This window comes from Pholis gunnellus, assembly GCF_910591455.1.
Source record: "Pholis gunnellus genome assembly, chromosome: 20".
NCBI lineage: Eukaryota > Metazoa > Chordata > Actinopteri > Perciformes > Pholidae > Pholis > Pholis gunnellus.
The window spans coordinates 8,863,509-8,880,335 of NC_136547.1; the positions used below are offsets into that span (position 1 = coordinate 8,863,509).

The 16,827-nt window shown below is 42.2% G+C and overlaps 2 protein-coding genes across 2 annotated transcripts in view; both read right to left on the reverse strand.

Annotated features, from left to right (window-relative positions):
• tmx3b (thioredoxin related transmembrane protein 3b) overlaps positions 1 to 2,985 on the reverse strand; it is a 30,593-nt gene extending 27,608 nt beyond the window's left edge. The window contains exons 1-4 of the mRNA XM_079181434.1: positions 2,920 to 2,985; positions 2,609 to 2,666; positions 2,198 to 2,237; positions 366 to 489 (exon numbers count right to left, since the gene is read on the reverse strand). Coding sequence (XP_079037560.1) covers positions 366 to 489; positions 2,198 to 2,237; positions 2,609 to 2,666; positions 2,920 to 2,953 — 256 coding nt within the window. The 5' untranslated portion in view covers positions 2,954 to 2,985. The remainder of the gene's footprint in view (positions 1 to 365; positions 490 to 2,197; positions 2,238 to 2,608; positions 2,667 to 2,919) is intronic.
• Positions 2,986 to 3,749: 764 nt separating this feature from the next.
• Positions 3,750 to 14,094, reverse strand: pxdc1b (PX domain containing 1b). Its single transcript, XM_079181066.1, has 6 exons — positions 14,001 to 14,094; positions 13,434 to 13,922; positions 7,083 to 7,174; positions 6,833 to 6,950; positions 6,631 to 6,742; positions 3,750 to 6,225 (listed from the first exon to the last, which is right to left on the reverse strand). Exons 2-6 carry the CDS (start codon positions 13,687 to 13,689, stop codon positions 6,102 to 6,104), a joined length of 702 nt encoding a protein of 233 aa, XP_079037192.1. The 5' UTR covers positions 13,690 to 13,922; positions 14,001 to 14,094; the 3' UTR covers positions 3,750 to 6,101.
• Between the last annotated feature and the right edge of the window lie 2,733 nt (positions 14,095 to 16,827).

Below are 16,827 nucleotides of genomic sequence, written 5' to 3' on the forward strand. Positions count from 1 at the left end.
CGTCAACCAATGAATTAAATGTGTCCGTGGATTACTCCTAAAACTAATTTAATGGAGGATTACTGTCATTTTACTCACAATATTAATCTTTCACTGTATGATTATTGTGGCAAAAAAAAATTATATGAACAACAATAGTATTGAGATGTCATAATAATGTCACAATAATAAAACAAAACCCATCTTTAATATTGTCTATGGTGCTTTTAATGAGACCTGAAAGCCTTTCACATACAGGGCTTCTCACCGTGTTGTTGAACAACAGTCAATTAGTTTGATCCATCTCCGTCTCCAGCACATGAAGTAACCACCTGGGGACGAAGGGCAGCAAGGGAAGCCCCTGAAGCGCTCCGTCGTTTACTCACCAGAGTACGCGGTGGCGTCCATCTTTCCCACGCGGACCGGCGACCCGGAGCTCTTCAGCTCCACTCCCACGTCGTGCCATACCGGCTCCAGTTTCTTACAGTAGCCGCACCACGGCGCATAGAACTGAAGAAGAAGAAAAACAGGAGAAGGAAGCTTCAGATCACGTGCAACATATTGTAAAAACATTATGGTTATTCTTGCAAAATATAACATCTGTAAAGTTAATAACCAATTCTTTTGGAATCACACACACAGTTTTGTAGATTACTGTCCTGAATTTTGAATGCACAGCTGCTTATTAGGACCCAGATAAAGGGCTATTGTTTGGCCACTTGAAGGCAGCGGATGTGAGCGCAGGTTGATCCATCCTGCTGGGCCCCGACGCTACTCCACCAGTGCAAGGTCGTCAGCCGGGAGCCATTCTTCACTGATGTTTCGCCCCTTTAATACCGGAACATCTAGTGGTGGTGGAGCAGCGGCGCCCCTGCAGCCAGATCTTTGCTTCCCCACGTCTTGTCCTTTCTTGGGAGTCAGAGCTCCCTCGTCCTGCCCCCCCCCCCCACCCCCTGACAAACTGGATCAGCCGCTGTGCTGTTTCCAGCCTGCATGCCTCCAGGATTCCAGCTAGCTTACGCAGGGACTCGACGTGACGCCATCCGTACGGGCCCTTCCTAAATGCTGCCCTGCAGACAGAGAGGCTGTGCTGCAAGCTCGGGTTCTGGGAATTGCAGAGTTGACAGGTCTCCTCTGAACCGTACCAGAGGTGCAGGTTAAGGGGACCGGGAAGTTAATCGCTCCCAAACGGTGCCATGTTGGAAAGACATCGAAGAAGGACCAGCTATTTACAGTTACTGTTAGTTGTTCAATTTTGAGTAAAAACAAGTTATTAACGCAACACTAACATATCCCCTTTTAATTTGATATGATGAACTTGTTATGAAACAGTTACTTTTTTGCAGTGGTGTTTCTGGCCACCTGACAAATGTACGTCCATTATTCATTCCAAGTTGAGCTCTGTTTTTGGTCTCTACCAACTGCTGAGGGAAGTATCCGACTCTTTAAGTTCACCAGCTAGTCGCTAACTGTGTCCGTGTGCCGTTTGGTGCTGAGCAGGTACTGTAAAGTGGGTTTATTGTTTACCATTTTTTGCTGCCAACAGCCGGACGACTTCTGCTGGTAACAAGACTGACAACAGCTGTGAGACTAAACCATATCGTTAATGTGCTATAAAGCAAAACAATAGAGCTGCACAATTGGTGAATAATTCTCTGAGAGTTGATCACTGGAAATGAGACTGTTTACATTTGATTCTCTGCGATTAGAAAAACACTGATTAGTGGAGCTTACAGTATGTAACTGGCAGTAATTCAGGTCAAATACTCCCCAAACAACCCTTTTCTGGTGGATTTGGACAATTTAGTATTTTAGACAAGGACTCACTGCTGCAGCCCGGACGTGGAGTGAAAGCAGCTTTGGGTGCTCAAGCTTGGTTTGCTTGTATGGACCGTCCCAGACACAAACTCTTGATATAAACCCATCCGAGCCCCCCTGGCTTTGCCCCGCATGCATGACTTGTCATTCTCTAATCACAAACACAGAGGACAGTCTGCACACCCCCTCCGGCCCCCCCCCCCCCCTCGCCGCCCTTCTACAGCCCACCCCGACCGCTGCCACTTCCGCAAGGGATGATCCAGACAGTGGCGTTGCTGGATGTGAATTAAAGCATAGCTGAATGGACCCAGACTGGGGGGTGTGGGTGTGGGTGTGGGTGTGTGTGTGTGTGTGTGTGTGTGTGTGTGTTTGTGTGCGTGTGTGTGTGTGTCAGACTCACATCAACCAGCCAGACATCGTTCACTCTGGTGTCTTTAAATCTGTCAAAAACGAAGAATGAATGACAGTTAGATAAAGTTATTCATATGCAAAATGCTGAAGAACTGACACCACACGATGCGCGTTATATGTTAAGACATTAAGAATAGTTACTCTTCATGTTGTGTCGGTATGAGTTATTATTTATAAAAAGAAAAAGCTGCAGAATAAAATCCCCCAATTACAAAAACAGACAAATAAGAGGATCTCACAAACACAAAGGAAAATGCACAAGCCAAACTTGACAGAGAGGAAGTAAGCACTGAACTGAACTCAGATTTTTGGGTATACTCGGAAGTTGCATTAACACGAGCACGTTATAATGCCACAGCAGCAGGAAATTGACATATTGAAGCAGGGGTGCATCACTTACGTGTCATCTAAATCTTCAACAAATGCAAGCACAGCCGACGCCAGGAAAGCCGCTACAACTGTAACATTGAAAACACAGAAGTACATGTTATCTTAATGCGAACAAGAGCTTTCTGCAGTCTGTATATGTTCCCTGAAACCTCATGACTGGAGAGCATCAACAGCTAATGCTCGTCCCAGAGCTAACTGAGCATCAATATTTCCCTTCACAGTTTCGACAACAAGGCGCTCTGCGGGTCGTTTTAACGGCTGCTGTGATAGCGTGTTTAGTGTAGCACTAAACGTACGTGAATTTAAAAAAAGTGAACGTACCGCCACAAATCAGGGAAGCTTTTACTTCTGCCATCGCTTCGAGTGGAAACAGCAATCAGGAAATACAGCTGCTAAAGCCAACCAGTCTGCGCATGCGCGTGGGTTGCTCCGACTCCCAACGGCTCGCGGCTTCTTCTTCTTCTTCTTCTTCTGGTTTTACGGCTCACGACTGCATTTAGAAATGTTTAAAATAATAAATAAATAAAAAACTGTAACTGGTGCCTGATTTCCCATACATATGTAAATATGTTTTAAATACTATCGGTGCATTTGATTTTACTTTGGAAGTAAAAAAAAAAAATATGCCGCCATAACATTTTCTGCATTTATTCGTAAATGTCGATACTCACCACACGGTGGCGCTCTAAGATAATTAACAAGGGTAACAGGCCAAACTTCCACTGCTTGTATTCTTTACTATAAAATATATGTTACATATCTATGCTACAGTCCTGCGTTCAAAATGATAGTGTAGTATAACATGTGCTATATATGAAAAGTAGTCTGCTCAACATTATTATAGAGAGATTTTGTTTGTCCTGTTGGTAAACTAATTATTTGATTTCCGATGCACGTTAGTAGCAATTTCATTTAGTTGTCAACAAGGATGTACTTTCACTTTTATCTTACATGTCAGATAAATGTGGTGGAATAAGACGTACAATACCTCCCTCTGAAATGTAGAGAAGAAGAAGTAATGTATGGCCATAAAATGAAAAATACTCACATAAAGAGCAGGAACCTTGAAATTGTACTCAAATGCAGTATTGAGCAAATGTACCAGCTGCTAGTAAATGTATTTCCATCACAACTTCCACACAAAACACCAGATAAACATTTATTTTATTGGAAACATATTTGTTTTGCTTTGAGAATAATAATTTGTATCTAATACTGTCTGAATAGCTTTAAAATTATCAAACATTTTAACACATGAACTACATTTTCAAAAGGTTATAACTCATATTATCATTATGTACACATGTACACACACAAATGTACACACAAAAAACTAAATCTCACATCACACATAAAAAAGTTACAAGTCATAAAATGGTTAGCTTCACAGAGTGTGGCAGAAGTTTACAAAATAAATAAAATCTTTTGTGTAATATTATTTCCATATTATCTGTCACACTGTCCTCTAATCGCTGGCATGATGGTCTTATTGAGTGTCCTTTTAGTCATAACATCGCAGAGACTGCAGAATATTTATTATGTGTTACTTCCAGCCTGCAAAGAGTCCTAAGATAGACAGAGGTCTTAGTAGACATTTGAAATATGAACTAATCCAGCATTTAATAAAACATTAATTCTCTGAAAAATAGAACATTTGACCTTGGTATGCAAATTTAAATACAACCATATTGATCATTACCACTAAGTATGCTGGGACTTTTTCCAACTGTAACTTTTATGTCCAAAAAAATATCCTTCAATAGCCGTCATTCTTGGAGGAAAGAGGAAAAACAAAGAAGAAGCGTGAAATAGTTTTGCACCGTGAGAAAGAGCTGTTCTTTCTCATGGGGTGAATGCTGATCATGACTGTGTTACTAAACAGACTCATGCGGAGGATGGTCCTGTCGAAGCCCCGTGTGCCAAGTTTGTTAGGGTCCAATGCCTTTTGTATTTGGGGGGCAGGAAAGTGGACGCACGCTGTGAGCCCACATTGTAAGGCCACAATGACTTCTGCTTTGACAAAACTGTTAAAAACAATGACTGCAGATGGACTTCCTTTCAGTTAAACCTACACAAATATACATTTTGTTTTGCTTTTCACCTGCACTCAAAACACATGTTACGCTTTGATGAGTTCCACAGTTTAAACAAGGCACTGAGAGAAGTGAGAGTAACCCAGAAAACCTTCAAAAGGCAGGACTTTTAATCAAGTGTTTGATTATTTCCCACACTTGTTTTTCCTATTGAAAGTTTTAGTACAGCAAGATCGTTTGTCTTGTTATGAGATAAAGAGTGGACTTGTTCCCCCGTCGCAGGCCGAGCTGCAGACTCCCACATTCAGTAAGGCTACAGTCAGCCGTCAGACTGAACCCACACACGTCATCTTACCGAACGGGTCAGATGTGACCTCAGTTGACCCATAAAACAAAGCTTTCTTTCCCCTAGTTCATCACTCTTCACATGGCAACAACAGCAGTGAGAAGATCCAGTTGTCCACATAACGGCAACAATGTTCGCCCGCTCTATTATATCAAATTATTTTTCTTTATAAACGTAAAATAAGCAACGTTACACAAGCTACATTACAAACACATATTATAATTTATAATTCAGACAAAACGTAATAAAAATATCACAGACATCCAAAAAGGCAGCATCAAGTTCTCACTTTGGAAAGTTGTAGCAAAATGATGTCTGAATGTGTATTTTCTGTAATTTGACAGTAATCCAAGAACCAAGTAAAACACACGCATATACATATATACTGTATGTTTAGTCTATTAGCATAAAAAGCTTACTTATTTTCGCATTTTTTTATGTCAAAGTTTTAAGCTGGTATTGTACAAATAAAAAAGTTCTGGTGAAAATCGCACCGTAAACAAACGTCCTACGCAAAGCTTTGTGACAGCTTCCTGTATTGCCGCAGGAATAAAACACCAGAGTGGCGACACCGTGGACAAAGAAAAGGTTTAAATGAGAAGACGACAGGCGGACGTTCCTCCTGGCAAACCGGGGCCGAAAGCCTCCATGGAGGTCCACCGGAGAATGAACGCCAAAGACAAGACAACTGAGATAGAAAAAAGACAGAGTGCTGGTTGATTCTGCTATGTTTATCAGTAACAGTGAAAGGTCCGATACTGTAAATGTGACTCCAAGTTCAGGTTGATGTGTGGCCCTATCCCCTCTTTGATGAATTCTTCAGAAAGCTCTCCAGCTGTTTGCTGCCACAGGTTGCGTGAGATACATTAAAGCCCTCTGCAGCCGACATACAGACAGTCCCGTCATGTTTCTTCTTGACACAGTCTTGTAAGGCTCTGAATGAGGCACACTGGTGACGTCGCTTAAAGTGGCAAAAAAGTGGTGCTGCAGTTTTCCGATATTTACCAGGACGAGCAGCATTTACTTGGAGCAGCTATGTGCAGCGTTGCATAGCCAGGTTCCCTTTAAGAGTACATATTCCTCTGTGGCAGCATCAGATGTCCATCAACGGGCATCACTTCAGTTCATTCCAGGATGTCAGTTTCAAATGGGACCAGATGGTAGTAGGAAAGGTTGGTGACATACGCTTCCGTTTCCTCCTCACACAGGTCTGCTTCCATTGGCAAAAACTCGGTTCCATCCTCATACCTGGCAACAAAATCAAAGACACATTACTCCAAGGACAGGACGGAACTGTTGGTCCAAAAACAGGAATCAAAAGCGTTGATTAAAACCCCCGTGTAATGGTCTACATCAATCCATAGAGACTCTATTTAAGAGTTATGTAAAGTGTTGTTTTATGTGAAAGAATGTGTTCCTCTTTTGTTTCCTTCCCACACCCAGGGAAGGAAGAGGTGCACAGACACACTTCCTGTTGGGGGGGTGGAAGGTCCTGTGGTTGGGTCACATGCAAGGACTTCCCCACTCACCAAAACACTCAAGAGCAAACATGGAAATCCTAACATTTGTGGGCAAATAAGCAGTTTATTTGTTCATCTTGCGGCTGGAATGACTAAAAAGAAAGACATATTGAGGAGTGGTCTTAACACTCACGTATGTTCCACAGAGTCAGTGGAGGAGGGTCTCTCTTTTTCTTCAGGGAGACTGTGATCAAATACGATGGTCTCAGTGTTGGCCAGACAGAATCCATTTGACCGCATGATTTCTGAAAAGGTCCAGAGTGACGGTTCAGTCATCACGACACGCAACGGTGGCTCCATTTATTTCGATTTTTTTCTATACTAGATATACATACCGGATATTTTGTATGGACTCTGGAAGCACGGCTGGATTCTGTGGACTTTGTCGTTCCTCAGCACCTGGTCCAGCGGCGATCGCTCAAAGAAAGTCAACATCACCTCCGACCTGGAATACTGCGGAGTCGGGATTGTTAGCGATCTAGTTTCCAAACATCTACCTTCATGAAAACCTTCTACTGCAAAATGGACATGCTGATGAAGTACAGACATAAGATATAATTTGATGGGCAACAGTTCGAGACAGACCTTGCACGGCATGTTGATGGCGTTCTTCAGTAGCCGTTCCACCTCGTTCAATTTCTCCTCAATATCGCTGGCCTCTTTGATTTTTACCAGCCCTGAAACATACATGTGAACATCTGAAATCCGATATTGTGTGAAGATTTCAAAAACAGTTCAAATCAAATGTAATTCAACACAACTCTGCAATTAATCCCGTCTTTGTGAAGCCTATAACCTTTAGAATTTGGTGATGTGTCAACTGTAAGGTCGTTGTTTTTTATCTGATGTTTTTTTACAACCCCTGAACCTATCACCATACAATACAACAGCATCAATAACTACAGCCTAAAGAATAACATAAATATATCAACGAATCTCAAGTAAAGAGTCTGAATCAAAACTATTTCTGTGCCTGTGCGATACAAAAAAAAAGGGCAGCTGCTTTGACCTTTATTGCCACCAGACTGTTGACTGTCCAAACAAAAAGCCAGACGGGTCTGATTTTATCCATAGTCTTGAAAAAGGTTGCTACGAAAGCAAGTGAAACAGTATTGGTCCTTAATACAGTAACCTTTTGATGAACAATGATCCCTGATATTAACCCAAAGTAGGAGGAGGGGGAAAAAACAGACTTCTTATCATCATCTTTGGAACAAGACCACAGTGAGACGCTGTAAAACTGCCAGAGTAATTGCGAACATTTGTAAGACAGTCGTAATAACAGAGGGAAGAAATAGAGAGGAAAGCTACACAATGACACGTTAATCCTGCGTAACACTAGGAATGCAATTTAAGAAGCAGTGGGAGTGTAAAATCAGCACTTTTAGCAGCACAGGGCTGCCGCCCATGTGAGCGAGCAGTCAGCGCGGCATCATTTACTGCCGTGCTGACGAAGGGAAGTGGTGGGGAGAATAATGATGAAGACGGCAGCCACACTGATGAGTCTCTGTCTGATGCAAGTGGTGCAGACAAAACCTAGTCACACAGCGGTTACTGTTACATGGAAGTACCGAGTAAGAGAGCCTAAAGCAACACAGTCACAGTCACAGTCTCATCCATTTATAATGGCCAGCGGTGATGACATCATACCCAGGGGGACGCGAGGAGTGATTGGGCAGTTTAATCATCACCAGGAACCGACTGAGACTCCCACCCAGTCTGAACCTCATACCACCTCTGGATCATGTTTGATTAAAGTCCCTTTTTACAGTTTTTTCCTGTAAATGTGACAGATATTACAAGTTTAAAAGGCTTATACTGATATATTGTGTTGTTTTGGCAAGCGTTTCGTACTGATGCTTGAGAGTTTATTGCCAAATACAAATATATGGAAGACTCTTTCTTCAGGAAATTCAGTCAAGTTTGCTCACACAATCTGTATTTGCATATAAATATAAATGATATTACTGAATAACAAAGACATGTAAATAAATAAAGAGTGCCAATGAAATAAAAAACATTACATATTTAATATTGTAAGCATATTTAAAGCAGGCCTACTGTGTGTCACAGTGTGGTTCCTCCTTTTCAACGGTGGGAGAAACTTACCAGAAGTTTAAAACTAAACAATTCTCAACAAAGAATTTTGTAAACCATAACATTGGTGTAATTTATGTTGATACGATGCATGCCATTCTGCGAAACGGTTGATTCTCATGGTCAATTCGGAGCATTAACAGCAGTGAACGTCTTAAGTGGAAACAAAGCCAGGATGATGAACTTCACCACAGAAACTACACCCAGTCGTGTTAGCTGTTATCCTTGTCCACACATTAGTTACGTTTATGTCCTGCCATGTAGGACTCTAACGTTATGAATCCACTGCTCATTATTTATTATTAGGTGCAGGCACACAGCGCACCCAGGGTGCTCATGGAAACAGGGTGGGGTCAGGACTAATGCATTATGTTATTATCAAAAAGCTGTTTCTCCTCCATGACATACTAACAGTTTGCTCATGGAGTGGAGGGCTCAAACATGCTGCATAAGACTGAGGATGTCTCTTTTTCATTTCAGAGTTCAGAGGGTTTTTTTTAAGGATGCATGACTCAAAATACAACCATCTTTGAATTCATAAAAACTGCTGTAATGCATTACAACAAAACAAAAGCATAAACTAGCAGACTGTGTGGAATACTGAGCTATAACAGGCCTGCTTTGATGTGCAAAAGAGAAGTATGCATGGTAATTTTTTGCAACAGCTCTCGGTGATGGTTGCGCAAGATTTAATCGCGGTAACCACATTGGATCTGATGTGTGTTGCTGTAATTTGAAGATGCACGCCCTCCCCTAAATGGAGACATCAGATTCAACGCATATACCTGCTGCCATCAGAAGCATAAGAGGGGACGTTAATGTGCTGTTGTGGCTGACAGATATTTACTCCGCATGCCTGGCATCACTGCAATAATCATAATCACATTCTGTGCGGTTAGACGTGTCGACTGGTTGAAGATGAAGGAAAAACACAGAATAAAGGGGGTGTCTGGAGAGGTCTATCTGGGTCGCATCCATCAAATGAAGTGTATGAAAAGGCAGAAAACTTGGGTGAGCAGTGCTGACTTGGTGCGAGCAGGAGGGCGGCACATAATGCCATCAATCTTGACACCAAAATTGCTGTGTGCCACTTAAGTGACACCACTCCCGCTGCACCTCTCCTCCCACTGTAAATCAACCGAAAGTACCAAACAGGCACAAAAAAAAAACTGCGAATTTTCTCTCCAAACACTGAAATATAATATGTTGTGTGTATATTATTTCTCAGATTTGCTGTCTGTGACAATTACAGGGTTGTCCACTGGATAATGTCTTCACAGACTTTGTTTTTTCTCCTAACAGGGTCCCTCGTGTATTTCCTCCAATTTCCTCTGAAAGGGTCTATTTCCTGTCTGGGCTTCTAGTGTGGTCTTCTTCAAAATGCGGTTGTTCCTTTATGCCCTTCACTCTGAATTACCTCCAAGGAGCTAAGAGGCAGTGTTTATCATGTTCAGTAACAGTACATGGATGCCATATGGAAGTTTGTTGTATGCTCATGTCTCATATTTTTTGGTAATTGAACACTTAAGTTACCCGTCTGTTAGTTGTGTGACAACACGCCGTGTTGACAAGCCACTTCTTCACGTATTAGCTGAAATAACACAGTAGAAGTAGATGCACAACAGGAACTGGACTGTGTCCAAGTCATCCTCAAAGACAATATCTGAAGAGTCATCGCATGTGGTCAGCATCAGCTGTTTCACAGCTATCTCCTGCATGGATCTGATAAGCACATGTCGGCAGGCTGCTTCATCACCTAACCGCTAACTCTGCTCAGTTTTGGTATCGGTCATCGAGGTATTTTTGGACGCCTCAGTCAACAAGCAGAGGACGTCCAAACTCAGTGAACTTCCATGTCCATGAGAATGTCCGGCTACACGCATTTATTTAACCCGGTGTATACAAGTAACAGTATTCAGGGGCAGTAACTTCCTGCAGTGTTATATTTTGTCACTTTTGAACAGAGGCAAGCTAACTGTTTCCCCTTGTTTCCAGTCTTTATGCTAAGCTAAGCTAAGCTAACCAGCTGCTGGTTGTTGCTCCTATCTAACAGACATACATGTGAGTGATATCGATTTTCTCAGCTAACCTTAAACAAGTGAGCGTATGAGTTTATTTCCCAAGATGTCAAACTATTCCTTTAATACTGGCACTACTTCACAAAAGCACACCGACACCTGTCAGCCAATCAGAGACGAGAGTTTTCCGTGGCCATAATATAACAGCTGTGACAACACCCTTCAGGTTGTGAATTCTATAAATGTAATGTTATCTATTCTATCAATCTGTCATGAGGGAAGGAGTAATGTAATGTCCAGTGACCCTCCTTTGTTAACGTGTGAATTAGCGCTGTAATAACCGACTGAGATGATGATCCATCAGTGTCCAAGAATACACTGTTAAGTATTTCTTAAGTAGGTAGTAGTGAATGAGTGGAAGAGGGAGTGAATTCGGACACAGCTTGTGTCCGAATTCCTCGGTGGAATCCGTCTCACATGGAATGTGAGCAATCGCTTCCTGCCTGTGTTCACCCGGGGGTCACATGTAAGGTAAGTGTAAAGGGGCCTTCGCAGACCAGAGGGACTAAATATGGGAAGTCCACTCCTCCCTCTCTCTCTCCCGCTCTCTCTCTCTCTCTCTCTCTCATCATCATGACATCAGTCTGAAAGCTCTGCACGCCTTCCTTGTTGCTTAGACGCAGCACAGAAACAGAAAAACACCAGCGGAGCCAGAAACTGGAGCAAAGCGGAATGAGAAAGGCCAGAGCCACACTTTTTCAAAGAGACTTTCAATCTAAGTGGCGATTAGAGGGGATGCAAATGAAATATTGAACAGAGGTAGGAATGAAAGAAAGGCCATTAGGAGAATGTTATTAACCCTGTGGCTTGCTATCCATCGCATAAATTGTCAAAGCAGCTCGAGTCACTAAAGTAACACTGGGGTCTCCTTCAGTGCCGGATATGATCCATTCATCATATGAAGGGTGACACAGACAGTAAAAAAAAATAAGTGAAAAGTGAGTCATGAGATCCAAAATGTCTCTTCCCAAAATGCACTGCAGACTGTGCCGGCAGCAGCGGAGCAGCGAGCTGTCAACAAGCTCGTCGGCTATTTCAGTGCACGGCCAGGAAGCGAAGCTTTTCAGTCACCACTGAAGGGATGTTTCCAAAACATTCGTATAGGCTGAGTGGGTAGAGACAAAGGGGAAGTGGCAAGGAACAGGAACAAGTCGGGAGCTTTGCCAAACTTGTTGGCAGTGTCAAAGGTCCAAACCCTGAGGGCCATGGCTTTGGGCTAAATATGGCAAAAGACTGCCCTCTACAAAGCCCTGCAGCGTTGCTATAGAAGATGTCACAGCACCTTCATTTACAAATAACAACCATTCAACCTGTAAATACATTTTTTAATTAACCAAATATTCCAAAATATTTGAAGGAAACCAAACTAAATTGGTTATATGTATCTCAGCTCTGGTCTTTTCTCTGCAGAGTGTAGAGTTCCCCCTGTGTTGTTTGGGCTCACTCCCACACCGCTAGATATTAGGGACACATCTGTCATCGCCTTTGATTAAAGCAGAACTGGGGTCAGTTCCTGAGCACCAGATAATAGCTGCTCAGACCGCCCAGTAACCCCCCTCTAAAGAGTTATGGTGCGTCAGATGCAGAGAGCAAATTCCACATGGAAGTCAGAGTTGGTAGTTCTCTCCAGTGGGGAATCCAACCTTTAGGCCACAATGAGGAGAGAGCAGACCGCACAGATCTGACAGCCTTTTAGCTCCTAAATATTGACCAGCATTAGTCTGCATGTTGGTCTTGTTGTCTACAGTTTGTGTGACACAAGAAAGAAACTGTAAAATATTAACCTGTCCAAACAAAAGCATGCAAATCTAGGCTATGAAGTGGTTTAGTTCAGATCAACTCTAAACCGCTTTTGCTTATGTTGGCTGTGTTTTCCTGCTTTTATTTTGCTGCCCAAATCAGATTTTTTTTTTTTACCGAGCCATATATTGAAGTGATGGACCATATGGTTCTCAATCGCACATTTAGGAAAATATGCTTTGTAGGTTTATGCTACAGTATGTGCGGCAAAATATAAACAGAAAATATTATTTCCCGTGCAAGCAGATGAAAAGTGTTCCTCCCCAGTTGTAATCCACTACATGGGGACATTTTACTGGTCTGATGGGGCAAAACCTAAACTGTCCAACAAGTCCTAAAAATGATCCGTAATGATACAGCCACTGTATTAAGGTGCATTAGTGTTGCAGCAAAGAAGAGACGGATGTCAGTGATGATCAACAGAAACTTAATCAACAAGTGAATAAGGCAAACAAATGTAACTAATAGATATCATCATGAACAGATGTTTTAAAAAAATGACTTTTGCTTAACGTATGAGAAATCTGCAGATGGAAATAGACAAAAAGTATAAAATAAACACCTAAATGTGTTTGGATGTTTTCTTCCCACTAGTCGGAAAGAAGAAATGTTATGGAAGGAAAATAGACCCAAATCTCAAAATTGATCAGTGCATTTTTTTTTTTTTGCCCGGGGTGTCTTGCCTTAAGTCCTTTATCAAGCAAATATTTGGCATTTAGTTCCTCCTTCTCAATGGTTTGTTGCAGCCCAATTAAATATAGTAGTGCAGAAGAAGAGAGAGTTGAGGGGCCCCCAGCCACCTCCTGCCCATATGGCCCCATAATCTGCAGCTACGCCCTTGATCCAAATTTAACCTTAAAAATGCATATTAATAATAACATTATGTGTGACACTGTCACTGTATTAAATGCTCCACCATCACCTTCCTGCCATATGACTGTCACATTCCCATCAGACCCACCTTCTATCAGCGGAGACTTGGACAGCTCTCTTCTGTCCTCAGGAAAGGACTCCACCAGTCTCTTAAACAGCCTCCCCAGATCGGCGTAACTCCGATGCAAGTATAAAATGTTCCTGTCGGACCACTCCGTCCGGATCTCGAAGAACTCCTCTTCCTCTCCCCGCTGGCTGATGATGAGTCTCCGGATCCCGTTGACCCAGCAGTCCCGGACAAACATGTTGACCAGCGACGTGCCTTCAAACACGGCCGATGCCATTCCTCAGACGTCAGTCCAGCATGCTGGGGCGGGCCGGCGGACAGCAGGGCGAGTGGGCTGAGCGAGTCGGAGGATTTGGAAAATAATAATAATAATAATAATAAAAAAGACAAAATCTGGAAGGAAAGATAACTTCAGTAACTTTTTCGGTCTGGACGCAGCTGTGAGTACGCGCGAGCAGGACGAGGAGTTGCTCAGCCCATCACACGGCGTGATCTCAAACGTGGCATGATCTGAAAAAAAAGAAAAAAAGAGTCATAGATACCGCCCCTGCAACAATTGATTTGCCTATCGATCCGACAAGTGTTTACCTTTCTGTCATCTGTGGCAAGACATCGACGAGATTCAAAATAACAAGTCCAAAGAGCTCTCAAAGTATAAAGTGCTGCTCCCTCCTCCAGTGCGCCATTAGTTTCCTAAAATCCAGAGCATGTCACTTCACACTGTCTGGATAAGCTTTTCTTTCAGCACAGTTTCCTCCCCTCTCCTTCCTCCCTCCTTCCTTCCTCCCTCCTTGACAACAGGGTATTATTATGCAAAGAATGCAAAGGGCTGCAAAGACCAAACTGTCCATCTCCTTGTTTGAAGGAGAAATAGCTTATGTTTGCTCTTTTTCTTTATTCAAACAGCTCCGATTACCTCTGGATGTGATGCCATTTGCCACGTCGCTCCTTTAATCTGTATGTACTTAATCTGAAAATGAGTTGTTTGGAAAAAATAACCACACAAAAAAAAAATCTTGTGCCAGCAAAGGAGCATTAGCATTTGCCTGTGCAAGCGTCTCCATTTCTGACCTCACATAACTCACGTCTCCACTAAATACCAGTATTTTAGCCGATATTTAGCCACAGCAACAAAAAAAAAGATGCACTTCAGCATATGTCTTCTGTCAGTAAGACTAAAAAAAGGAGCAGATCGTTTCTGCATCGCATGACTGAGCGGCACACTAATGTTTCACCAGCAAAAGAGCTTCACAGGAGGTCATGGCTGAGTCAAGTAATGGTGATTCAGCTGTAATGAACTACTGCAAATGGTTCTGGTAAAAGCAATTCATAGCAGGACAGGAAGTAGCATGCTCACTGCAAGCAAAAGCAAGCTGCAAAACACTGGACAGAGACACAAATGCACACAGATCCATGCAGAAAACTGAGTATTGTGCTGTTGAGATTAGAAAAAGCAATCCTGCTTTAATGTGCACATTACATTTTACGAGACAGAGCAGGTGGCTGCTGCAAAGCTCTGCATTCGTGCCCGTTTTCAGCTCGCAATTGCACCTTTGTGAGTGTTTCAGTCTCGCTATTGTAAATGTTACGACTCCAAACGAAGCGATGCAGCCAGTGAGTTGGGGAAATATAAAGTGTGAATTTGCCAGACTTAAAACTGTGCAAAGAGTCCTCCTTTCACGTGTGGCAGTTTCATATTCGGGCCGTTCAGTTCCTGGTTGCGTCGTAGAGGGGGTGGCATATTGGATGGTGATGCTGTCAAAGTGTCTGCATTCAGAAGATGTTGCTACAAGATAGAAAATAGGGAAAGATAGATGAAAAATACAGGAACTACTGCTTCTCCGGAAGTTCCACGTTGTCATTTTCCATTATGCACTTGACCTTTCATGTTATTTCCCTGTACTATTCTGTGTTATTGTCTTGAAAAGTAAACCCCCTTCTGACAGTGTTTTACGTAGGCTATAGTGGAACCAGATTTGTACTCGTGATCATAATTTCCTAATAAGCAGCTTCTTTAAATGCATCTGTTTGGATACTGGTGACTTTAAAATGGAGATGAGACAGATTGAATGAACTAATTCTTGCTTTGTGAGAACAATGTCTGAAGTAACACGCTTGACTAATACTAAACATACAATACTTTGGTAGTTTTGTGAGAGTATTGAATAATTAATATAATATTGAAAGGGAAACATAAAGAATGCCGTGGGGCAAAACGTGATGAGCCATCTCAGTGTTTGTTTGCAGAACAGAACATTACATAGAGCTCCAGTCCGCTGTGTGCACACTGCACAGTAACCTGTATCATTACGGCAGAAATTATAGAGTGGGAAGAAAATGACTGTGATGCACTGTGATCATAAAATATCTGTTGTTGAATTGTCGTACAGTGAGATGAGGTGTGAGATGCAGCTTTGTGTAAACATACAGAGACAGAGGTGAATCATACTGCACAGCAACCAAACCCCAAACGTTATCGTTCCTCTGCTATATGGCTGGCCTTTACTGGAACAGAAACAGAGACATTAAGAGATAGAGAGTGAGGTCGAGGTTTGGGGTTTTTGATTACGCTTCTGTGAGTGAGTTCAACCTCAGTGGACCGCGTCGAAGAACCACGATTTCCTGACTAACATCGGACTGACTTCCAGAGAGAGAATCAAACTGTTCTATATCTATACAGCCAGTCAGCCTAGTTGATGCTCCAAATTGATAAATCTGTTGGCCTTTGTCTGCCAACTTTAAATTAGGTCCGAATGAACTTCTTTGCCATTCAGCGCTCCCAAACGGCAGTTTTGCAGCACTACCCATTGAGGTTTTATTGAACAAAAGAGATGTGTTTTTTCAAAGTCGCTTTGCATCTGAAAGGTTTTATGTTACGTTGCAAAAGTCTAACTAAAGTAAATGAAGCCGAGCTAACTGCTCCGTGGGGCAGCGTTTTGAGCAAAATGCTAACATCATCAGCATGCTAATATGCTTATAATGGCAATGTTAACATGCTGATGTTTAGCAAGTATAATGTTTAGTGTCTTAGTTTGGTGTGCTAACATTTATGTTTCGGACGAAACACAAATTAGTATTAGTTTCTTTACAATTATTAGTTTGTTATTTGGTTGTAGTCAAAATGCTGGACAAATACAAATGTTGACGTGATGATGAAGCTGGATTAAAAGTCAGAGGAACACCAAACATACTCAGATTCACCCTCTGTGCACCATGAATGTCTGTACCAAATGTCATGGCAATCCATCTGATAGTTATTGAGATATTTCACTGAAAAATAAATAACCTTGTGGTGGTGCTGGATGAAAAGTCAAGGGATAAACACAGTCATTCGGGTTCATCCTCTGGGGACCATGAATGTCTGTATTCATAGCAATCCATACAATGGCTGTCAAGATACTAAACAGACGAACAG

What these genes read in the sequence shown, in the direction of transcription:
- pxdc1b (XM_079181066.1), bottom strand. Translation starts at nt 13,689, where the DNA reads ATGGCATCGGCCGTGTTTGAAGGCACGTCGCTGGTCAACATGTTTGTC. An exon ending in CCATCAACATGCCGTGCAAG is followed by an intron (nt 6,951 to 7,082) that starts GTCTGTCTCGAA and finishes CCGACTCCGCAG; the next exon opens with TATTCCAGGTCGGAGGTGAT. An exon ending in GAGTCCATACAAAATATCCG is followed by an intron (nt 6,743 to 6,832) that starts GTATGTATATCT and finishes GGACCTTTTCAG; the next exon opens with AAATCATGCGGTCAAATGGA.